Raw genomic sequence first — 27,722 nt, 5'->3', positions numbered from 1 at the left:
TTATCGATTTGAAGCTTTCTGTTCAATTTGACGACATATTTCTTTAGTATATTGAGAACATGTTGAACGACCACCAAGATCAGCTGTAAGATACTGTTAAAGATAAGAAGAAGAAGAAGAAGAAGAAGAAGAAAGAAAAGAACAATTGAACATTATAAAAAGATATGAATAAATTTAATAATTACTGATAGCAATTAGTGATAATCAATGAAGGGTTCTGGGGTAGATATATATTGTAGTGAACAAGAAGACGAGTGGGGATAATCGAATGTATTTGACATGAAAATTACAGACTATCTCACTGAAATTTGATAACCATACAGTAAACAGTTTAATTTGAAAACTAAATTAATTGTCTCAATCTGGACCATTCCTTCTGTAAATATCAGTTCATAGTCTCCTATTATTATTGTTCATACATTTTAATACATATTGAGTTCCGCTCCCATTCTTTCCTTATTGATCTTCTACTAAAATACATTCAATGCCCGACTATCATTATATACTGCTAATGTGGATAGAAGTAACCCACACCATAATATGATTAAGCAATTGTGAATGCTGCCAAGTCCATTAAGATGATATCACTTTGTATTTACAGTCAAAGTCTTAGCTTACATTGGATAAGAGAATATTCCCTATATTTAATATCATATATCTGAATATAATACACAAAAAGAGAGGATACTGTGGACAGATTCCTATCTGTTCATATATAATTTAACTCAGTTGCTGAGTGGATAACGTGATGACATTTGAAACGAACAGTACTAGGTTCGAGTCCCGGAGTGAACATCAACGACAAGATACAGGTACATCTAGCTGATTCGTCTAAAATGAAACGAAACACGTGTTCTGGATTCCATTACTAGCCATCATCCATCTTCGTTTAACTTAAATAATTAGTTAACTGCCATTAAGCTGTCATTCATACACAATTTCGATCGATTTTTGTTCCTATGACCACATTTTGACATTGTATGGTGTATTTATCTGTTGTATTACATGACATGTCTACCAAAATTTGTCATAATAGTGTTTCCGCAAAAATTTTATGGTAAGTTTGCCAACACTGAGCCATTTTTTTTTTAAAAAAAAGAAAAGATTAAACTATGCAAATATTACAATGCGACAAACAAATATGTAATGAGTCAGTTATTGTTAACCTATGAATTCATGGTAATATTTGCATAGTTAAAAACAAAACTAGATGGCAACAAGAAATTTGAATAGTTAAGCGTTGTATATAATATCAAATAGATGTTTATAGAGTAAACACAATCCATTCTATCATTAACTATGATTAAACAATCTAAATCGAGAAATTTTAGCGGAACGCAAAGACACAAGAAAAAAAAACTGGCAGTGTTGAGTAGTAGATGAGGCTGAAGGATTGCTGACATCCAGTGGTAACACCATGTTAGTAATGCAGAGGTTCGGCATCGTGTGTTCGAGCGCAGAGACGATAATTCAATTGGTGTCACCATCTTAAAACACCGACATCGGTGGCTTGGACATGTTCTACGAATGTCGTCCCAGAGAATTCCACGTCGTGCATTATTTGCCGACTCTGAAACTGGTTGGAAAAAGCGGAGAGGTGGTCAGCGTATGATATGGTGTCGTGGTATGAAAGAAAGCTGCAAAGAACTGGCTCTTGCTGGACCATCACGACTCCCTGGCTGGGGTCCAAGAGATGGTGCAACACAGTGGCTAGAAACGTTATCAGATATGACTCAGAATAGAAGCCAGTGGTGAGCCTGCTGTAACCTTCTTTTACTTTCTTCATAAAGAGTGGTTATAACTTTCTTAACCGAGAGAGTTCTTCTGGTTGTACATTTCAGTTTCCCCCATCATTACTCTTCGCTTTTTTTCTTCCTTTACAAATACGCATCTTTCCCCTTTCTCCTCCCATTCTCATTATTTTGTGTGGCGCATATGTATCTGGTGCCCTTTTGTACCAATATGTATGTGTTTAAATAAATAAATAAAGTAGATGAGGCTTGGATAAAATGACTGTATAGCCTTCATAGCCACTACCCCTATTTGAAACAGTGAATTTAATCAAGGTAGAATAGAGTCACCATAGATTATAGATTGCTTTTTTTTTACTTAAATGTATATCAATATCACGTGGATCTAAGAGTGCTTGATATGTATATAGGTACATATTATATTACTGTATACAACTATTTATAAAGTACACTAGACTACTACCAACCATGAATCAACTAATGTACACACACACACTAACTTAATTTGTATAGGATATGCATCTTGTGTATACAACAGTCTACCAAAGTAACTAAGTAAGCATTTACAGCTAAAATTTAAAAAAAGAAGATTAAACTCTCTATAGAGAAGTAAGATCATAAGGATTTCGTCAACAAAACCATCCATATATACAAAAAAATGTATAATCAGTAGCTCTGAACAATTTGTAGATAGCTATATCAACATCATTGAATCTTAATAGTTTCAAAGAAATTAAGCATTGAGTAGAAAAATTGTATTTTTGACGTTTCGTAACTTAATGTAAGCCACTTCTTCAGAGCTAATAAACAATTGAAATTAACACAAGTTTAAATAGTACCTTGTTTACTTTTATTTTGAAGTATCCGGTATTTTTGTAATATAAAAGTACATTTGTGTAAGCGTTCTTGTAAAAAGATTCGTGACGTAAGTTCAGCAATATGAGTAGATCGCCACGAACCTTCAAGTTGCTTCATAATGAGAGATCTAGGAATAATGTTTATTAAATAGATGATGGATTTACCAGTTGTATTTGTACTTTGATAATTTAATCCGATTATTAATGAGTTTATAAGTATCAATACTAAGGTTGAACTTGATAGTTTCAAATAATTTGGTACTATTTAAACATGTGTTCATTTAATTTCGGTTATTTATTTACTCTGAAGAAGTAGTTTACATTAAGTCACGAAACATCAAAAATACAATTTTTCTACTTATTGGGATATAAAAAAAAAATGTATTTATTATTGTTGAATCTAACATTACTAAGCCTTTCCTTCCCAACTATAATTTTCGAATCTATTATTTATGATGAATATTTGAGGTCCTAACAACAAAATTATTATTAGTTTTTATAACTAAAAAAGGTAATGTTTTAATGCCTTTGTTTATTCTACCTCATTGTTACCATGTTTAATAGAATTTTATTATTACTATTATTGTAATTATTATCATCCTGAAACAACAAGTATAATATATTGTACATCTTTGAACGTGAATTCATCGAATAGGAAACTCTTCATTAAACCACTCTTTCTTATTCCCTTTACTTAATATTAAAACGTATCACAAAAAAGTAACAAATCTATTACTGGTAGACACAATTGAAGGAAGATATATGTATTTCTTGATTGATTCTACACATTATTTATTATTGACGGTTTCCCAACTCCCCTAGATGGACTCACCGTGTCCACCAACCCGGTTAAAGCGCCGGTTATTCGCTTTTCGTCCTCTCAATTTTGTAAACAACGCACCCGCCACGAGAAGGCAATGAGTAGGACTTCCCTGGCAGAGGCACACATGATAGAAATAATTATAATTGGAGATATTGAATGACATGGATTAAGATAGGTGGTAATGGAACCGATGCATTCAATGTACTATTTCTCTTTACATCATAAAATCTTTTAAAATTACTTTATACCTGTTCTATCTTTAGAATTCAGTCGTTTTTTCTTGAATAACTTTATATATGTCTAATCTTTTATACTATCAATCATATTATTACAACTTCTAGCACTGGTACTTGCTTTGATAGTTTCATCTAGCTGAATTGATATGATGTGACCAACTTGAACCGATATACGTTGATGTCAATTTTATGTTACTTATAACCGATTGAATAAAAGAGTTATGATTTCACCCCAAATTAATGTCTGTCTCGTAAAATATAACGTTGAAGGTGCCAATAACTTACACACACACACACAAACACATACAATCTTTATTGAATATAAGTCATAGTAACCAAGTATTTCATATATCACATATACAAACTATTTTTAACAATAAATTTAATTAACTGAAAAGGAGATCAACTGAAACTAGTCATACAATAAGCTTAATACACATTCATAAACTAAATGAATAATGTATGAGAAATTTGAATAGTGTTTGAGTTTTGTAGTACAGTAAGAAACTAATTTTGATCTTAATCACACCATTTTTAATTATATAAAAATACATTTTGGTGTATATTACTACAATTTCGTTAAAAACGATCATAGATTTTTAAAAAATCCACAGTAGTCCACCTGGAGCCTCTCTGGGGCTATTGCCGGTCCTAAACGCGGATAAAGGAGGAGGGTTGCATATAGGGTTAGCGACCCCATCCCATAGAAAACTAACTCACTAAAAAAAACGCTAACCAGAAAAAAATAATTCAAACCCTGCCCTGGGAGTTAGAAGTTACTCATTTAGAAAAGCTATGACGTCTTATAATGAAAGCTGAGTTTCTTCGGAAGTCAAGAGGCTGATACCCCTTCTGACAACAAGAGCAACTAATAATTTAGGTACATGGAATGTTAATAAATCTTACTTTGATAAATTCAATAATAAACAGTGAAAATATAGTAAGAAATGACAACTAATTATCACTTTTTTTTAAAAAAAAGAATAACGAATATTGTCCATTAACTATTTAAACTACAAAGAATGGCCTAAATAATGATACTTCTTTATAATGAACATTGTTATGAACTTTTAAATTATTTTAGTGCAAATTTACTGAATTGAAGATGTAAAATACTGGAATATGAGTTTAACGATAAGAAGCTTTCAGAAACACCCAAAGATTACTGTTTCAATTCAATATGTGAAATGATTGTATGTGTGTGTAAATGTGTGTCTACATGCGTACTATTAAGAAGTTTTAGATTATAATGAAACAACAGTTGTTTAGTGATTTGCTTTTGCCCAAATTATCATCCAGAAGAAATCCATACACATAATGAAGAGCATCACGAAAATTGAAATGTTTCACTGTAAAACTAATAAAGACTCATCTTTCATTAGAATGTTTATAATGTGTATACATTTGATCCTATATTGATCGTTGAATTACTTACTTACGCCTGTTACTCCCAATGGAGCATAGGCAGACGACCAGCTTTCTCCAACCCACTCTGTCTTGGGCCTTCCTTTCTAGTTTTATCCATTTTTTGTTCATTCTTCTCATGTCTGTCTCTATTTTTCAGCGTAATGTGTTCTTTGGCCTTCTCATTCTTCTTTGGCCTTCAGGATTCCATGTGAGGGCTTGTCTTGTGACGCAGTTGGGTGATTTCCTCAATATGTGTCCTATCCACTTCCAGATTTCTTCCTCCGCTGGAGTCCGGTTTGTTCTCCCCCGCAGTAACTTGTTGCTGATTATTGTCTGGCCAACGGATCCGAAGTATCTTGCGTAATCAAGTGTTAATAAACACTTGTATCTCCTAGATGATGGCTTTCGTAGTTCTCCACGTCTCCGCCCCATACAGTAGAACTGTGTTGACATTTGTATTGAAAATTCTAACCTTGGTGTTGGTTGACAATTGTTTTGAGCTTCAGATGTTTTTCAGTTGTAAATATGCTGCTCTTGCTTTGCCGATCCTCGCCCTCACATCTGCATCTGATCCACCGTGTTCATCAATGATGCTGCCCAGATATGTAAAGGTTTCCATATTCTCCATCAAGTGTATTGATCGTTGAAGAATTAGAAAATTACCATATGCACAGGATGATAAAACAATATGAAAGTTTTCAGAAATTTAGATTATTTATCTATTCAAACACATAAACATTGGTACAATAAGGCATCAAATACATATGCACCACACAGATCATTCGATATATGTGAGGGCTGGAATATTGCCCGGATGGTTTTCTTAGGGGGCCAAAACCCCCAAATTCAACTCTGTATATATTTGAATTTCAGATTGACAGAATTGAAAATTATTTGACAGTCAAGCCATAAATACATTTTTCAAGTAAATCCTTAGTTGAATTCATGAAAGCGATAGACAATCTATTCATAGGATTATAATCAAACAATTTGAGGTACCTGTCAATTTTTTTACACAATTAATGGTACACTCATGTTTGGAACTGATTATTTGTTGAATTCCTTAATTAACTTGTTAAATATTTGTACACAAGGTTGAAAATTAACCTATTTATTAAACACAAATTAGTGTATTAAAACTACGAGATATTATACTATGCAGTTGCCTAAACCGAAATAGAGCGGGAGTCGAACCAGAAGCATAACAGCTAGATGTTGGATATTATAATAATACCCCTGATGTAATGGTATCTTTGTATTTCCTTATTTTGATAACATCAAATAATAATATGATTTTTTCTAGTCAGTTACAATCATAAACTCGGCTTTCAATCATACTAATTATATGACGTCTAATGATACTGATGAGTTGACAGAACCGATTATTATTATCCCCATGGTATTCGACACGACCTTTTGTGACTGTATTAATCTCTTAATTAAATTTTCTTGTGGAAAAGCTTTTATAAAATAATTCTGAAGGGAAATCTATTTCTAACAAATAGAAATTGGTTAGAGGACTATTGGAAACCAGGTTTTATTATTTGGATATCCATTTCAACAACAAAAATGTGACCCATGTGGGTTTGGGATCCTAGTCATGACTTGCATAGTTTATATTAAATATGATAGCTACAAATCACTAGAATGGAATTCAATGATCTAATCTGGTCAACTCTAATTAATTTTTGAAATATTTATTAAACATATCAGTAATTTTCGTTCAAGGTCATCTATTCTTTCTGTTCAAAAGCACAACACATGATCCAAATAGTCTCGCCACTTTGTAAAGTAATATGAATATGATCATGTTAATATTCATATATATATATATATATGATTCGATAATTGTGTACATGTATATACCTTGTACAGTTTATTCGATATTTTAATTTAATGAGTATACATGTATATGTGTGTGCATGTGTGAATGTACAAACATATATTTAGGTGGGTGGTGAGGTAGATCAGCTCATTCTTATTGCTTGATGATCCTGAGAATTGGTGTTATGATCAAGTGGTATACTTATGTATCCAAAAAATTAAAGTTCCTATTTCTTTTGAGAAAAACCATACATACATACACATACTTGAAAACACAATGGAGTATAGATACAAAGAGAGAAGTACATAGTTATTAGAACTGTAAATGACATTACTAGGAATAATTCAGATGTTTGGAACACTATTTACAGACTACAACATAGAATCATACGATAGTTTAAAATACATACATAAATACATTTATAGATAAGAGACAATATTTACATTAGATCGTGAGACCATTACATAAAAGATTAATAGGTCGTATAGTAAAAACTATATGGAACCACTGGATGACTGTGAATATTGCAAAAGAAAATATTTAAAGTAATCAGGATGAAAAGATTAACCCCACAACTCATTTGTACGACTGTGTTAACATAAACATGGACAAATAAATGAAATCTAACTGTAGGCTGATTGATCAATAAGCAGTAAAAAAAAAATACACATTCGTTAGCACTGATTGAGCTTCATCGATTGAACTCACTAGAGTTGGTTATTTGATATAATTTCCCTAATGTTTTCATGATATATGATTTATGGTAATCGATAGGATCAAGGATTCGTGTTAGTTGAATGCCATCAAGTAAACACATATGACATTCGCTACTTTACTCAGTAATCGATTAGTGTAAATAACTTAAACCTACAAGATGTCACAGTTGAAAACTGAATACCACGTTACTAGTAACATCTCGATATGTGATCTTGAGTATTGTTTTACACCATATGTTTTTATCTGTCCAAGGAGCCGTCTGGACAAATCAAAACATATGAGTTCAGATTTGAACCTGTATACTAGTGTGGTGTGGTCTACTTATATCCATATAAGTGGAATATAGCGATAGTTGAACATAGAATGTATTTTGGTGGAAGACCGATAAGAAAAGAACTGAAATGAAGCGCATTTGGTAGGAAAATGCACAAACAATGAAATTAGAGAAGAGGGACTGATATTTACAAAAGGAACAGTGAAGATTGAGACAATGGGTTGTTAATTTGCAAATTAACTGTTCATTGTATGGTTATCAGAATTTAGTGAGATAGTCTGTAATTTGTGTCTAAATACATTCGATCGTCCCCACCCATGTTTTGTTCACTACACTCGTAGTGAAAATCTCATTGATTGTTACCGCTGTACGACACATCAGTCAGAGATTAAGAACACCGGATTGACTCGCTTTCAGGATTGGAGTCACTTAAGCATAATTTCAAACAATGTAGACATTCATTAATTTCTTAAAACATATGTATTTTTGTACTTCTAGGACATTTATGACATATGTATTTAATAATCGGAAATTCGCAACAGGATATCAATCGTAATTCTATACATAAAAAAGCTGCCACGATGAATAATGATGGATGGGATGTGAAAAGAAAGTGTTTTATGAGCAGAGATGGATAGTGGTTAACATTAGGATATAGGACGCGCGCTTCATCATATACTAAAAGCGATTGATCAATTGCAGTACATAACATTAATGAGAGGATTCAAACAGCCAATGTAAATGAAATGACTATCTGGACTCAGTAGCTAAGTGGATAGTACGGCTGGCGTTCGAAGAAATAATTACTGGGTTCTAGTATCGATGTGACCATCAGCACTGGAGTGCAGATACACCAGATGACGAATCCCAGATAGGATAAAAATCGCGTCCAGGATTCTACTACTAGTAACTATCTAGCTCTGCTCAACAAACGCTTGTGACCAAAGGGCGAGACCAAGGCGATCCGCACAGGATGTACATATGGCAAAAGAGACTGGTTAATTGCAGTTCTAAAACACTAATGGAAATATTCAAAGGACCAATACAAATGCACAAAGACAAAACAGTATTAATTAATTGATGAAGATCGGTAATAAACTGTCATATATATTTATTAATCAAAATATAATGCAACTAGATGAATTATAATGAATAATGCATCTAGTATGAGGTGATCGGTCTGATGATAAAAATCTGGAGACAAAACTATAAATAGTTGTTGTTTTAAGTGTAGTCAGACATTAGCCGGTTAACATTTAACAATAACAACAAAATTCCGTTACCAATGGTCACATTTAAAATTTAAAAAAAAACGAGAAATTTTTTTTGGATTATTATTAGTAAGTAGTAAATCACTTTAGCTTATAGTTGTGTCGGTATGTAGCGTGAAAAAAGGTACCAGATTTTTTTTTTTCATTTATTACTTTTTTTGTGGTCCACAATAAATCGGTCAATGTATGCGCAACAATGATAACCTTGATTTTTTTTATTTATTCACATTTAACAGAGTTCTATGCATTATGATTTCATTATTTAAGTTATTCTATAATGTGAATTAACGTGAATAAACTATAACAATAAATAAATACAAAAAATTAATGGCTTAAGGAGTATATATTTGAGCGAATGAATAGATATCAAAGTGGATAGATTAGTAATGAACGATCGACAACAAAATAGAACACAGTTTAGAATTTGTATTTAGAAAACTAGTGTAGTATGCAACTGAAACGATTGATCCCAAGAGGTGACCAGTAAAGTTCAACCATGTTAGAAATGAGCAATTTATCTGTTAATGGTACCGGAAGATGATTACTCAGTAACGTGAACTGATTCAATATCAAATACGTAAACCATTAAATCCTTGCTTAATAGTTCAAGAGATAGATGCTCGCAGAAAGATCTGGACTATCCGTGTTTGACCAAAGGTGGAGTGGGTAACGCATATTCCTGAAGAATCTCATACTAGGACGAAATATCTATCTAATACTTCTTGATTTTATTCATTGTCAAACTAAAGTTAGTTTGTAATATAAATTATGAGATTAAAAAAATCCCCACAAACTTCTAAAATTAATAAACATACAATTTACCTCAAGGTACAATATTATTTGACTTTATAATCGAGATCGAATGCTAATACAATTAGCATTCATTTGAAATATTATGTGTGATACTATTTGGCTTATCAATCAGAACTAGTAAGAAAATGGTTCAAACTTTAGAGACAATGGGTACCAATTGAATATTTTAATTAATCTAAGAGGCACAACTATTCTTTTTCACTAACTGTTATTAATTACTATGTCAATGCTATATGTTAAATGATAGGACTAAAAGAAATCCCATATAAAATGGAATTGTCAACAAACTCGTTTACTCTTGATTTGGTCAATACGCATCGGTCAACAAGAAGTATTCCACTTAATCAGACAGGTACTACACGCATGTCGACACTTCTTGCACGTTTGTTAACAGTATGAAAAACACTACAAAAAAGACGATATAGTTGTGGGGGAGTGAGGATATCTGATAAGAAATGAAGAAAGAGTAAATAACAATCCTCAAACTGATAGGTTTGATACATAAGAACTTTCGTCTAAATCAGAGCGAATAGTTTAACGGTACTTGTGTAAATTGAAAGGAATTGTCGCTGACCAATGTATATACATATATACCAGTTATTGTTAAGTCATTCACTTACATGCAAACAAACTGTAAATGGTGGTTTAAAAAAACGCGATAACTGGCACACTACTTAACCTTACATTAAATTCTCACCAAGCACAAAAGTGATAACGGGACGAGTATTAGAAAAGTTGAACTTTCAGAATTGTCTACTACTTGAAATTATTGTTTACATCTTTGTTCTTTAATTATTATTAAATTAAATGATTGTATGTTTGCATTATCCTACCTATAAGCTTTTTCGTGATGCATAAACTACTATGTTTGTGAATTTAGGCTATATCGAGGCAATACGCACAGCATGCACATACGCCAATTAGAAACTGACCAGTTGCAGTCCAAATACATCAATGAGAAGATTCAAACAAAACGATACTATTTTGTGTTGTAATTTTCGTAATTTACTGTTGATTTATCATGAACCAGTGTATTACTAAAAAGAATAAGTGAAGTACAAATATGTCCTCGTCAAATTTTTGATGGAGATAAAAAGATCTTCGGATATAACCACTGGTACTTCATTTGTAAGAGTTTGAATTTTCCTGTTATTGATGATGTTATTTAGTCATATGCATTTGGTTTTAGACGCGAAAAATATTTGAGTTGAATCCCAGTGAAAATCAACTCTGGGATAAGACAAGTACATCCAGATGACGAGTCCCACATGGTATAAAACGTGTTTCCGATTCCGTCACCAACCACGATCCAAATTTACATATATCCACTATTGGTGATAATGGAAACTTTACTAACCTTAATGCAACAATATAGAATATCAGACAGGATGGAAAAAATGACTTTATTGCTTTATTTGGGCCCATGCAGAGATTTTAATTTTCGGATTATTGAAGACTGTACAGCAGAATTTTATTAAATAAAATACCGACTACTGATAAACGAAGTAAGTAATATGAAAACTTTGAAACTAAAAACAACTTAGATTGATATACCTTCGCTTCACGAATTGTGGCCAATACAGCAGATTCAATCAAATCTGCGTGCTTATTTAAGTTCATATAACGAAGCATCATAATGGCTGAAAAGAGTAGAGCAGTTGGATTGGCACGATCTTGACCAGCGATATCAGGAGCGGTACCATGTACCTGAAAATCATGTATGATGGATATTAATTTTTACAAAAAATATGAAAAATTCTAATCGAATGACACAAAATTTCCAGGATAACTACAGCTTGAGATATGCTAAGTCTGCATCGTTATAATTCACAGTCGGAAAAATTCGAATAAAATCAGCTCTCACAAAAAAACATGCTACTTTAAGATTTTGAACTAATCGAGAGAAAGCTTTAATGTAACTGTCAGAAACTGCCATTCGTAATAGTTGGTTCTGAAACACGTTTCAGCTTACTCGAGAAATGTCCACATAATTTCCACTGCGAAGAAAAAGGAGTAAACTATTACGGTGTTTTGAATAAACAGAATATTTGATACGAAAGTATACATACAAAATATCAATCTGAAATATCTATGATTTTAAGATATGAGTTTTATAGGAAATTTATCAGCTTATGGAAATTCACAATTAACTATTGGGGTTCATTCTTATCCACCATATTTCCCAATGCCCACAAAACGATGTAGGTTGATCACACTAGTTAGCGTTGCCCGTTGAGATAGACAGTGGTTATTATTCTAGCCCAATACTTTATTACTAATCTCAACATCAGTCTTTAGGTCTTTCCATAATACGGGAGCAATAATTCAGAGATACCTATGATCAAACACTAGTGGCCTACAAAATGGTCTTCTTTTTCCATAGATCACAATTCACAACCAGAATACAACACAGAGACAACTGCTGAGCCATATACTTATGCTTCAAACAATACACGGACAAACTGTCTGCATCACAAATAACGTAAGTTAAATATCAAAATTATAAAAATTGACAAACTTACTGATTCAAATATGGCTCCAGTTTCACCAATGTTACCACTTGGTGTAACACCTAAACCACCAATCAAACCAGCGGCTAAATCACTCAATATATCACCATACAAGTTTGGCATAACTAATACATCGAAACGAGTTGGATCTTGAACAAGCTGATATAGGGAGAGAAAAGAAAGTTCACTCAATGTATTCTTATTAATAACTGTTGTTTTCATTATTCTCATAGTTACAACAAAACAAAACAAATTATTTTATTACTAATAATAATAGCTTTATTCAGCATTAAAAACTTCGTTACTGTAAGGAATTTTCAGCATTAATTGTACAATACTGCAACGAATTTCTACGTAACAAGTACGACCACTGTTTCTATTTATCATATAAAGAAGCACGAATTGTAGTGTAGTTGTCTCTGATTTTTTTTTTCTCAAAGAATAGACAAGGAAGTAAACATCCCCACCAATCCAGTGTTTCAGAACATAAATTCGTAACAATTTAGAACCTTTTCACAGAAGGGTCTGAGTGTATACAGCCAACATTGATAAGTATTCAGTTCACACAAATTTAGAATAATTTCTGGAGTTCTACTGAGAGTCCGTGACCAGTGGAGCTAAACCGCATCGGGTGTGAGATAGTTACCTACTACAGACGACGATGGGAAATGGTCACGCAATGAACTAGATTGATTAAAGTTAAATATTATCACCATCGGGGTGCTGATTCAATGGTCTAGAGGTTAGGCGTTCACGTGCAAGACCGAAGATCTTGATTTCGATTCCTGCGTACGGGGTCTTCGGTTTGCACTGATGAAGAGTCCCACACTACGACGAAACAGCCATCCAATAGTTTCAGGTTTTTAATGTTGGTCTAACTTAGATCGATACATGGTATCAGTGAAATTGAAAACAGATGGATTAATTGTAACATTTACACAGTTAGGAAATAAATGACTTAAATGCTTAAATCAGTCGCTTGTTTTAAAACAACCGGAAAACACAATCATAATGATTGACGAAAGATAGAACTCTTTGGAATATATCATTGTAACTGTAGCAACAAATAAGTACCGTATATGGTAGCCATATAATAATTCGGTGGCATACGGTATTCGCTGACTAGATTGTCTTTTTAACTTGTTATACGTTTACTTGAAATAGAAGTGAATAGTTTTTTTTTAAAATTATTTCTCAAGTGTTACATCAACTTATGCTAATAACTTGAGAGTTTTAAAAGATCTTGTTATTGTGAGGATGGTCCACAGGTGAAGTTGAGGAAGCTCTAAGAAGCCCAAAAGGAGCCGGACATATTCCATCCAATCAGCTTTTGGAAGAATATTCTAGAATCACTACGTGTAGCTTCCCTATTGGACAATGCTGATAACTTCCTGTGTGCGGATTGGATAACTATAATGATGATTTCGTTTCTACTAAGAACTATAAATACCTGACAGTTTTGTACCATAATCGACACTGTTTGGAATAACATTCCTTCTACTTGTCTTCTGTCTTCTGATTTTGCGACTTGGGAGGGTTCTAGCGTTCTAGTGCTCAAGTATCACGCGACATACTAAGAATATAAGTTCAAGATATAACAGTTATCTTCCTGTGTATTTCCCACCGTTAACATTAATACAAGGAAGAAACAATGATAACTACTGATTAAGAATAAGGCTCTTAAAACAAATTGGTTTAACTATTCACTGAAAAGTTTAATAGCTCCCTCTTTTACATGAAGTATGCATAGTGTTTTTAACAAATACACATAAAGAGACAGTTATGCTTTTAGAATTCGGTGATCAGTAAAAAAACAAGATTACAGATTATAATCAGTTAATGTTTGTGAATCAATGAATGAATCAATCAGTCAGCCAGTTAGTTGTAATCAACACAAGAACTGGAATTGATATAAGCTAAGTCAAATACCTAAAACATATTAACACAATAAGATGAAAAAAATGAATAATGTAACATTTGTCTAGTTCTTAGTACTTATCGAACTCTATCAACCAAGTAGCATTACGAGCATTTGTCTAAGTGACTCGACATTGCATACACTATGTTAAGATAATTAAACAATTGTAGGTAGTCGGTGGGAATTCGTACCTACAGTAAAATGAACAGCAAAAGAGTAGCAGTATTAATGACAGTGGGAAAAACACTAAGCTTTCAGAATATGGTTTGAAGAGAAAATGAATGCGACCACCATGTGTCATCTACAGTATCCAACCATCAAAAGACAAAAATATTATGAAAACAAAGTTGTGAATATCTAATAACTTTCATAAATAATCTTTCTCTCGTTTAACTTACATTTAAACAGACAGTATCTAAAAACATATCACAAAATTCAATCTCCCTATGGTGTGCGGCTTCTTCACGGCATACTCGAAGGAATAAACCATCTGACATTCGCCTTTTTATTGAGAGGGATGGAAAATGGAAAGTAGAAAAAAATTACAGATAAGTTAATTTACATTATCCTCCAGAAATATTGGGTTTTAACAATCATAGTATGTATTATATCTAATTCGGTAGTGATGGTTTGAAATTATTTTCTTCACGATTATTTAGCACTGATTTATGAGCATCAATATGTTGTATCCGGAGAAGATTACATTATTAGTAATTTCTGGGAACAATTTATGGACTCTCATTACATATATATTTTTACTGTATAACCGTTAAGTACCTAGATTATATATATCTATATTCCTTTTACCATGAGCTTTCATTTAACCTATTGAATACTATCATTTATTTATTTAAACACATAAATATTGGTACAAAGGGGCACCAAATATATATGCGCCACACAAATCACTTGTGGTAGGTAGTTTCCCTAGAGAGCCACACTCGAAGCCTTTGACCGAAAGATCTGATCCACAAGGCAATGAAGCATCGTGAGGAGATGCTGTCCCATGGTAGCCGATGACCAACGATTGGTTTATACGCCATTTTTTCCCTCAGGATACTGGAGCCCGTGTGCACCATTGGTTTAAAATCAGGAGTTTTCAACTCCCCTAGGTGGACTTTCCGTGTCCACTACCCGGTTAAAGCGCCGGAGATTCACTTTTCGTCCTCTCAATTTCGTAAAGAATACGATCATACGATTTACAATTATTAATTTATTCCGAATTTATTGGTTACAGTCTCTCACAACCACAACCACTTTTCGGCTTGATCCTGTATAATTGTTTATTTTATGATATGATGTGGTCTGATTTGCTTGTAATATGAACCAAGTATGTCTGAAATATGTGACATAACGATTATATTAAATTGGATCAATAAAAGTTCTGCAACAATACTCATCAACTAGTTCTACACACTGATGTCAAACAACAGGAACACGACAGTTCTAGTTGTATAAAATACGATCACATCAAATGGTAAATTAGTTAGTGATTGACACCCTATCTCTTGCAGCCATGAATACCAATTACGAGTTTTAATATTTATCAGCATAATCAGTTTTCATATATAACCAGAAGCCATAATTATTTTGGCCCATGGAGAGGAATCTTGGTGCCTAAAGCATTCAGCTTTCAATTATCTGATACAAACACTCCTACATCCATCTAAGTCTGCGCATTCGGAAGAAATAACTGGTTTTCAAAACCAGTACCTGGTTAACAAGTTACACATCAATTGTGATCTGTTGAAGTTCATCTAATCACTGATTAATTATTATTTATACTTAAGCACGTATACATTGGTACAAAGAGGCAGCATATATATATATATATATATATATATATATATATATGTCATCATTAAATTTGTGTGTATGCTGTGATACTCCCCGGGTGTCCAGACCAAAATAGGTCACCTTCCTAGGCGGCCACTTCCCGAGCCTTTGATTCAGAGGTCTAATCCACAAGACAGTGGAGCAACGTTAGGAGATGTGGTCCCATGGTAACTGGCGACCATACGCCATTTTCTGTCTTAGGGTTCTGGAGCATCAATGGTTTGGAATCAGGGTTTTCCAACTCTACTAGGTGGATTTAAGAACCGGACATTCGCTTTTGTCCACTCAGTTTCGTAAACCATAACCATCACCACCCTCTCCGCGAGAAGAAAATGAATAGGACTTCCTTGGCAATGGCTATACACTCGTGGTCATATGAAAGCAATTCGGGAGGTCTATTCCCGACCTAAATCGTACCAGTGGCACTTAGGGGTCATTGATCAATAAGTATTTTTGGCTCCACTTTTTATTTAATACTTAAGAGTAGTCACTCAATAAATGGTTGAGTGTTTGTAACAGACAAGGAAACATTAAAATTCACTGAAGTTTAAAGTAATTTGAAGTTCATTTGATAGAATAAGAATGTTGAGAAAAGTAACTTACATAATATTAGCTTTATGCACAGCTGTTACACTACGTCGACCATTATCTTTTGCATATTGAAATGCAAATCTAGCAACACGTCGACTTGCTTCTTCAGTAATCAATTTTATACTTTGTACAACACCATCCACAATCTATATAAATATACATAAAGCGTTACATTAACAATAATAGTTTAGTACATATGTAGATGACGGTGAAACAAGCAACAATATCATATGTTAGAAAAATAAACATACTACTCATAATTCCAAAACAGAAATAAAGAACTCTTAACGACACATCAATAGTTATACCAGATATAAAACTCTAATTTCATACAATAACGGAATATACTGATTATTTGCTGAAAACGATACCCAGAAATAGAATAACAGTGTAAATGGCAAAAACAATCACTACGAAATATGATTATTAGTAACAATTGAATAAAATTGAATAAGTTTAACTTTGGCATTAATGATAAGCAAAGTAATTAAACGAGAGAAAGAAGAATCCAATGTACAGAAATTAGAGAGCTCCCCTCCCTCATATACATGAAGTTCGTACGGATTTTACATTTCATGAGTGATCTTTTATTCTGAAAAATTGCCAATATCAAATGCTATCTAAATGAATTGTTTATAAATCACTAAGTTATTTATAGTCCAAACTGTTTACGAATAAGATGACATACACATGCCTGTTTGGGATACAACTCTCCTTTCTCTAAATGCAAAATATTGCTTCAGGATCGGTCTGTGTCAGTGCCTGGAATAATGATAGGGAGTGATATGGTTGAGTGTACCGACCGCTTAACTTGTCTTGGGAGTCCTATAAGTTCTGATAATCTGGTGTCAGACGAAACCTCAGCATGTATTCAGACAGCTCGATTGGTTTCTGTCAACTGTGGAGTAGACAAGATATACGTCTGTCAAAGAAAAAAACAAGAAGCTCCCAAACTAAGACGAGGCACCAGTTCATAATGTCATTGGCGATTGGGCTGAGCTATGTTAACAGGTGTAAACCGCCTGGTTTGGGTCCGCGTGTCATCGTAACTAGTGGTTAGTGAGTTTAAATGACATGACTCAAACTTGCTTGAAATGACCCAGATGCATAAATCCTTTGTCTTCTACTGAATCCCTTGTAATTCTTTTTTTTAAATTTAACTAATTTATGTTTTCTTGAATTGTATCCTTGATGATTAATCTTTTTTTATTTTCACTGATACTGTTACTACCTCTACTATTCTGGGATTTGCCCTAACAATGTTATCTTACTGTGCTATTGGGGTAAGACAACTTGCACCGATGTATATACAGACAAGGTTTTACGTTGCGTTTTAGTGACCGACTGACACATTCCTTCCCTCATGGTAATTAAGGATGGTGATCACTAATTAACAACCAGTCAAACAACGTATTATACATCACTTTTATTCAGGTCAGAACTTTAAGCTTCGATGCATTTTCAACCAATAACCTCAGTAATCATCAGGCAAATACACAAACATTAGTAAACAACATGAAATTTGGTATGAATGCCTAATCAGTCATACATTTTAAAAAACAATTTTTCACATTTTACTGAACCACTGTGTAATTGCGCATTAAATAACAAATTGGTCTTCCCAATCGAAGTCTTCGTTCACTACAGTACTATTATCATGAAATTACATAAAATACATTATACACCTTGACTCATGAGGTACCTATCATATCTACGGAGTTTATATACAATCACAGGAGAGCAGTACCCAAAATATATATCTTAATTTAGTTACAATAAAATAATATCAGCCAATTAATGACTATGCCGAAATTACAATGGTAAACTAGATCGAAATAAGAACCAACCACTATATGGAAACTGTAACAATTAAATAAATATTTAACGAATATATTGAAATTAAAGGCAAACGTTAAAAAATGTTAAATAAATGTAATAACAAAAATAAACAAATTGAGTGTCACCAGTTCATGTACATACTCAAAACTATTATGCGATAACAGACTCAAGTTGCACCGGATATTCAAAAATTATTAGAATTACAACTGGTTACTGAATATCAATAAGTAGTATAGAAATAATACATAAAAAGGGAGTTGAGTAAAAAAGAGAAGGAAACGTGAACAAACATAACACCTCATGAATTACGATTCATAACCGTTTATTCAATATTGATTATTTCACAGAGTAGTTTCTTACATGAGATCGAAAACATGGTTCATGTATAAAAACGACTAGGGATTTTAATCAGAAGGGATTTTGTGGAGATTTCAGTATTTTCATAGTTGAAATCATGAGTCAATTGAACCTAGAGCACCAAGGAGAACCTGGAAGCACTGGAGATTTGTTTATCAATTTACATCATCCTCAGATTTTAACATCCATCATTTTGTAGCCTAATTTACTTTATACAACAATAAACTAAACTTATTAATGTATGATTAAAGATAAAGGCACTTTTATTACTTACCACATGTTCGATACCAGAATATTCGCCTTCAGTATTCTCTCTAACTGTAACCAAATCAACATTTTTATAAGGAGTTTCATAGCCTTCAATAGATTTACATGGTCGAACATTGGCATAAAGATTGAACTCTCTGTAGATAAATTAAGATAATATGAACAGAGAAAGTTAGCACGATAATTTACTGTACATTTGTAAAAAACCGAACAGAAATTTAAACTATCTAAAATATTTATAGGTGTCAATGTCACGGTTGGGCTTCATAGTTTCAAATTAATTGAGTATTGGGTAGAAAGTTAGTAATAAATGTATTTTTGTTAAGTCTTAATGAGTAGAAAAAATTGTATTCATGACGTTTCGCAACTTTGTGTAAACTACTTTTTCAGAGTAAATAGACAACCCTATGGTTTACTTTACACCCTAAACCCAACACCACATCACGCTTCTGTGGATTACCAAAAATTCAAAAGGCTGACATTCCTTGAAGACCCATAGTGGACTTCCCAAATATTCCTACATATGCTCTGTCTAAATATTTAAGCGGCATACTGAAGCCACTTCAACACAACCTAATCAATGTCGTACAAGGTTCATACGAATTCAAATCACATATCTCAGAGCCATCCATCAAAAAGAACGAAACAATGGTTATGATGTTGTATCTGTATACACTAGCATAGATGTCTAGATTTCGTTAATTGTTTACTAGAGAATGATAATACTCTATCTGACAGATGTCCATTGATCATTAGTTTAATCATGAAATCCCACAAAATATGCTTGAATCCAAAACTTTCCACTTTCAAAAAAACCTTATATGAATAAATGAATGGGGTAGCTATGGGAATCGCAGTATCTCCGATTGTCGTAAATTTATTTATGTTCCACGTTGAGTAGCCTATTGTTGCCAGCACCATCAGACCACGCATCTGGCTCAGACATGTAGATGACACATTTTTCATCATTAAAAAGACTCTCCTTAGAAATTTCTCCACACACAAACACGCCCTAAGAACACGTCAAATTCACTTTTGAGAAGGAAGATGAACATAGTAAACTACCTCTCTTAGATTGTTGACTTTAACTCTAAACATCTATTCAGTGCAGAAATTCCTTAGCCCTGAATGTCTTCAGAAGAGCAACCAAGATGATTACTTCAGAAGAAGACAAAACTTCTAGACCCAACAACCTGGTTAAAGCGCTGGATATTCGCTTTTTGTTCTCTCAATTTCGTAAACAACATCCTCGCTGCGAGAAGGCAGTGAGCATGACTTTCCTGGAAGTAGCTGTATACACGTGACCATGTGAGAGCATTTCGAGAGGGAAGTAGACTCTTCCCACGCTCGGTCGTACCACGGCATCTGTAAATTATCCACTCCATGAATTTCTCCTTACCTCATAATTTTAATAGTATGAAAGATGAAGACAATAACTAAATTATTCATCAAATACAAGTAACATTAATATAACTGGAAGTAGGCATAGGTTCTCTGCTTTCAACCACATTTTACACATGAGGATTGGTCATGAATTCGATTAAATGAAGTGAGACTCAAACCTACAATATAGTGACTGAAATTCGAGTGCAGTTTGATTACTCTGTGAAATGTTTGAAAAGTGATTATGTTTAATCTGCTCAACAAAATTTATCACTTATCTAATTAACCAGAGGTTAATATGAAACTAAAAGCAGACCCATTGTATTAAATACAATGTTATTGAGAGTTTTTACGCCTATTGTACATGGTTGAACGGAATCGATGGTAAACTTTGTTTGCTGATAAATAGAGTATATCTGGTAACTGTTATACTGTCATGAGAACCCATAGTATTCACTAAGCAACTTAAGTAAGGTTAGGAGAGAAAAATTGAGTCACTTTCACCTATACAGCAACTCAATTAATCAAATTAGAGACCTTTGGGTGATCATAATAATAACTAAGTTAGTAGTTGGTAATAATCTCTACCTTTCGTAGTGTTTAAGTGTTATCGATGATTTTGTATAACAGATCTTAAGCATTTTGGATTGAAAGTCTTAAAAGTTGATTAATTTCGCCAGTAAAACAGCAGAGTTAGGTAAAAAAAATATATAAAATGACGAGACTACGTGAGTAAATAGAAAACTAACATTAAAGGTCAGACAAGGTCACTAACCATACCCCTTTAGCAGATGAGTTTAAGAATCGATATAGAACAGAACTTCCAGTCAAAAAACAAGTACTGGGATTAAGAAAAATTATTTACAAATTACTCATAGACATTCTCTCATGTTTCAAATCGCACACCTTCAAACCTATAGTTATGAAGTGTAAAAAAGATATTCTACAACGTATTTCACTCCAGTCTTGTTGACAATTTTAAAAAATGTATCTTTTAAACGAATTTCAGGAAATCCGAAACAATAAATAAACATGATCGGTGGTTTGGCAGCTAACCCAGTTGCTTCGGTCCCAGGTCTGAGCCTTGCTCTAAATACAGAGGACCAATAAGGACTCAGAGTTGATTCAGAGCTGAAAGTGCTGGTTGCCGCACCGTTGGTTTAGTACAGGGACAGGGTCATAGAGGTCGGTATTCTGATTGGTGATTTTGTCACGTGATATTCGGCGGGCCATAGGACATAACACTAAGCAGTATCGCAGACTTTAAGGTTGTCTAGCTTAAATTATATGGTGTATTGGAGTATTAGAATCATCAAAAATTCAAATTCGAGAGCCTAGATTATTGTGTCACATGTCGCAGTTCTTTTCGCAGAACCAGAGTTATAAACGAAAAATAATTCTACATGTTAAATATGAAAATTCATTTCGCCCATTATCATTCACAGGAAATATGTGCTTTTCATAGGTAAATACTTCAGTAATTATGAGGTTGATAGGTATAAATGCACTGTATTACTATATAAAACTGAATAAGCAGTACGAAATTCAGTTAGAAAAATATCGATGCATAATTTGGGATGGGATAGGAGGGTTAGGTCATCTGAGAAGTCCGAATCTTCTAATTGATTCTGAGCTTTTCATTGTATTCCATGCTTTTCCTCAGATTTCATGGTCTTTATTATCCAGCCAACCACCAGAAGAAAGAGGAAGGCAGAAAGTAGGCAGCCTTGTCTGACTCCGGTCATCACTTCGAGCGTGTCTGTCAGCTGTCCTCCATGCATGACTTTGCACTGTAGTCCATCGTATCAATCCCGGATGATGTTGACGATTTTCTCAGGTACACCAGTGTCGAAGAAGTTTCCATTTTATCCTATCCACACTGTCAAACGTCTTCTCATAGTCAATAAAGTTGATGTATAGGAATGAGTTCCACTCAACTGATTGTTCGACGATGATCCGTAGTGTCGCGCAATTTGGTCTGTGCACGACCGGTCCTTACGGAATCCGATCTGTCGATCTCGAAGTCGGGAGTCTACTGAGTCTTTCATCCGATCCATAAACACTGTTGAAAATGTTTCCTGGTACCAATAATAGCGTAATAAATCTATATTTCTCACACTTGCCAAGATCTTTCTTTACTTTGATGTCCGGTGAATTCAATGGGGCTCTCTTACTCAGCAGTTCCTCGAACTATTCTACCCATCTTTTCCTCTGTTCTTAAATCTCCGTGATGATCTTTCCTTCCTTGTCCTTGACTGGTCTCTCCGGTTTACCATATCTACTTGCTAGTTTATACGTTTTATCATATAGTTGTTTCATATTTCCTTCTCTTGTAGCTTTTTCCGCTGCTGCTGCTAGATCTTCAATATATTTCTGCTTGTCAACTCTGATGCACTTTTTCACTTGCTTGTTTGCTTCTGTGTATTCAGCTTGTACCTTGACTCTCTCTGTTGGTGTTCGACTGTTGTTAATTGTTGTCTTCTTGTTCTTTCTTTCTTGAATCAACCGTAAAGGCAGATATAGGTTGCACGCCTGCTGAACTAGTCTACGATACAACCCTTACGTTACCCGGTCAGGTAGGTGACCCAGACACATCACCACCAACAGACCCAAGCCAGTTCGCTAGTCGACTATTATAAACAATGCAGAGAATCAAAGCTATACCGCCGCGAGAACATAACGATCGAATACACCTCGACAAAAGACTAGAAACGTGTAAATTTGTCTTTGTTCGAATCGACGCGGTTAGAAAGCCATTGAAACAACCCTACGATGGACCTTATCAAGTAATTAAAAGAACAAATAAACACTTCATAATCAATAAGTGCGGAAAGAAGGAGACTATCGCTATTGATAGAATAAAGTCTGCTTTCTATGAAGATACTCAAGACAAACAAGACAACGCTGTCGACAAACAACCCCTCTCATTAGTTACCGAAAAATCAGTGGAGGATGATCAAATTAATACTAAGCCTTCTTGTTTAACACGCTCTGGTAGACTTATTAAGAAGCCTAAACGATATGTACATTTTATTGACTAGCACAATCAAAAACATTCATCGATATGCATTACACTATTAAAGTTACCCAATTTTCTAACAAAAACTATTTATTCTCTCTCTCTCTCTCTCTCTCTCTCTATATATATATATATATATATATAATTACATTTATTCGCTATCACTTGTTTTGCCATTTTTTTCTTAATAAGAAAAATTGCCATAGTAATAAACGAGTGAGCGGTAACTAATTATTCATTAACTGTACAAAAAATCCAATTTTTATTTTACGAGATTTTGAGTAGTTTTGCACATTTTTATTATCACTAGCAAACCAAAATTTTGAATACTCGTATTTCCATTTTATTTTGTATAGTTTTTATACTAGACTACATCAATGCTAATTTATTTTTACACGGTAGCATATCCTATATTATTAACGTGCCTATCATTCCTATCTCCACCATTTTCTTTCCGTTATTACTGTAAGTATTATTTTGTGTACATCTATATACAATTTCTTTTTATTTAAATTTTCGTTGTTAATATTGTAATCAGTGTTACCTCCGGACACTCTGGGGGGAGCTATGTGAAGATAGGACTATAAAAACTATTTTGTAAACAATTTTTCATAGTTTTTGCATTTAATTTGTGTATTTTTGTATTCTGTACATTTAGCACTAAACGGCGTTGTAACTGCTCCTCATTAAATACACTCTAACACACACCTGCACCATTCTATTATGTTTGCAAATGTGTTAAATGAATCATCAATCGAATATCATCCACGTTTATAGACTATTGGGATGCTCTTATTATATTCTACGCTTGGTGAACTTACTGGAGCCAAATCGTCCATATTGGAATCATTGAACTTCCATAATTGTGGATTACTGGTACCAAATCCAACTGAACACGCAACAGCCAGTCAATTTAAGTAACGTCCCTAACTTTTATTTGTGTGTTAATAACTTATAAGCTGTTCATCGTTACATTAACTGTTAGATGTAATAAATTTTTTGCTATTTTTGGTTAACATACTTTTTGGTCCGCCACACTTATTACAGCTTAGCTCCTCCTAACACGTTGAAGTTAATGCTTCTTTGATCCCTTTCCAGTTGTCCTCCATCGTAGTTTCTTTCAGTAGATCCTGTAAAGCTTGGAACCTGTTATTGAGAGTTGTCTTGAAATGGTTGAGTTTGTGAGTATCTGGAAGGGAGGTTTTACTGAAGCTTTGTAATGCTGTCCTCCCAGTTGTCCAATGTTTCTTTACCTTCAGTTTTATCCTGACAACTACTAGGTGGTGATCTGAAGCTATGTCAACTCCTCTCCTGGTTCTCACGTCTTCCATTATCCGTCAGATTTTTTTTATTGACACAAGTATGATCTGATTCTCCATGGTGTGATCCGGCGAGATCCATGTAGCTTTGTGTATACGTTTGTGGGGGAATATTGGGCTGCCTATAACCAATTGGTTGAACGCACATAGATTTGCAAATCTCTCACCATTTTCATTTCACTCCACCAGTCCATGTCGTCCCATGATATCATCATAGCCGGTGTTGTCACTCCAACTTTGGCGTTTAGGTCTCCCATCAGGATGATGAGATCCTTTCTTGGGCATTTCGCTATGATCGATTGCAGCCTCTCGTAGAACTGATCTTTAATGTCGTCGTTGATAATATTGGTGTGTGAATAACATTCATTGTGATCCCCTCATTCCTTGTTTTGAATGATGCTTTGATGATTCTGGATCCGTGAGATTCACATCCTATAGGTGCATTTCGTGCTTCTATGGACAGCATTAGAGCAACTCCCTGGGTGTATGCAGTATTTTCCTTTTCGTGAACAGAGTACAGCAGCATCTCTCCCGCATCTAGCCTTTGCTGTCTAGATTGTTTCCAATGGGTTCTACTGATCAAAAGTACTGCCAAGTTGTAACTACTCATTTCCGTTGCTATTTGACTGGTCTTCCCGGTCTCCCACATTGTCCGGACGTTTGTTGTACCTACATAGTGTTGCTCTGCTTGTTAGAAGGGGCATCGGCCTCGTGACCCCCGAAGAATCTCGGTTTTCACCCTGAGGCACCATAATTCTTCCTTGAATTCGAAAGGCACAGTTTAAATTATTTGAATTACTCTTTCTGGTTAGCGTTTTTTAGCCGACCCTATGCCCTCCTCCTTTACCCGGGCTTGGGGCCGGCAGTAACCCTAGAAGTGCTACAGGCGAAGTTATTACCAGTTGGCTGAAAAATACACAAGTGGCAAATCAAAAAACCAATTTCAGTGCACTATAGAGAAACAGAACTCACTTTCGTAATGCCAAATTTAAAGATTGATGACCCTTCCCGATTGGAGTAGCTAGTGGACCTTTTAACCCAATTCCATGCTTGCGTATAATATCTAGTGAAGACTGTGGCATACGAAAGCGACCGTCTTCTGTAGGTCGAGGTGTTACATCCACTGATTCCCATTTAATGGGGACCTAGTATTTTAAAAAGAAAATGGTTACCAATCATGAGATGCCAAACGATAAAACCATACTATTTTTCTCGCAACAGATGGAAACCAATAAGATTGGTATTAAAAGCGAACTCATCAAACAGATGTGTCACATATATGTTAACTAGAATTTTATACAAGTCAAGAAAAACTTCAGAATAAAATCCACACAAATTATTTTCGACTCCACAGAAGAGCTTCGGTTTGGGCACTCAGGCAGTATCCCAGCCCTCAAACAAACCGAATGATCTATGTAGCGCATATCTATCTGGGGCCTCATTGAACCAATGTTGTTCGAATAAATAAGTAAACAAGCCACAAAAAAAGCGTAATAAGTAATTTTCTTGTTCCAGACAAGTAGGTTAGAAAAGTATTTTTATCCACCACTGTAACACTCTCCTTTAATAAGCAATCGGCAAGATAAGAGAGTCGCATATAACCTAGACAGACTGTTGTTGCTGATCGGTCTAACATGGGCAATTGATATCACATGATCTAATCTTCGTAATGGTTTCGCTCCTTACAGTAAAGACGATGAATAAGAGCAACATAATGACTTCGATACCTTGATAGGGTCCGACGGTTATTGGAATTAGGATCTAGCATAATAATATTAGTGAGCATCGGCCGTAGTGATATAAATTTCTCACAGATGGAAAGCCAAAAAAGGCCAGCGAGTTAAAACCAGAGAAACATCTTATTTGCATGACTGTTTGGGTACCCGGGCAGCATCACAGCTTTCACACAAATCAAATGAGGTTTGTGTGGCGCATATGTATCTGGTGCCCCTGTGTACCAATATTTACGTGTTTAAATAAATAACTAATGACTATTTGCGCAGTCATCAAAAACGAGTTTTTAACCAAGATATGGTATTGTGGTGCATGAGTGTCAGATCTCCCTATTTTGGGGAAAATATTAAAGTAAACCCCCAAAATTTGAAGGAATCTCCCCAGATCTGGAGAAATTTCAGGATATTAGAGCCATTTCCTTGAATTTCAGATATTGGGTGTTCGATCAACTACGAAATCAAATTTCGAAGGTTCAGATCAAACTTTATTAATCAGGAATTAGTTTGTCTTAAGCTTAAGTGTTATGGCAAAGAGGGAAAATTATGTATAAAAACGACGACTTATCAATATCACGTACATCAGCAAACTTGAAAATTTCCTGAACAGCTGCAGATATTTCTGGGCCTATTCCATCACCGGGTATAAGTGCAACTGTTTTTATGGTGGTTGAAGATGACTTCCTGGATAAGATAAACAACCGTGAGAGATTAACAAGCAAACCTATTTACAACTCCAAAAATGCGCGATACGGAGCCCAGGAGTCGCATTTTCCGCGTCAGACAATTAGTGGGTTGGAGTATTTAAACAAAGGTCGTTTCGACACCCAAAATGAACCAAATTTAGAACATTACAATGGTGTTTACTTCGCTTTATATGCTAAGACTTTAAAATTGGATGAATAAGAGTTACTCTATATTATTTTATTCCAAAACTCGTTAACTTGGATCTTCTTCATGACCGATGACCGAAAAGTAA

General features: G+C 34.3%; 1 protein-coding gene across 1 annotated transcript; it reads right to left on the bottom strand.

The window, feature by feature from the left end:
- Smp_196160 (putative isocitric dehydrogenase subunit alpha) lies at positions 1 to 26,095 on the bottom strand (the record flags this gene model as incomplete). Its single annotated transcript, XM_018798727.1, has 7 exons — positions 1 to 93; positions 11,529 to 11,681; positions 12,497 to 12,643; positions 14,801 to 14,903; positions 16,842 to 16,975; positions 19,300 to 19,429; positions 25,986 to 26,095. The coding sequence occupies 7 exons, from the start codon at positions 26,093 to 26,095 to the stop codon at positions 1 to 3; spliced, it is 870 nt and encodes a 289-aa protein (XP_018653640.1).
- Between the last annotated feature and the right edge of the window lie 1,627 nt (positions 26,096 to 27,722).

The sequence above is a fragment of the Schistosoma mansoni genome, chromosome 7 (genome assembly GCF_000237925.1).
Source record: "Schistosoma mansoni strain Puerto Rico chromosome 7, complete genome".
NCBI classification, from domain to species: Eukaryota; Metazoa; Platyhelminthes; class Trematoda; order Strigeidida; family Schistosomatidae; genus Schistosoma; species Schistosoma mansoni.
This window is presented reverse-complemented; position numbering and strand designations above follow the sequence as displayed.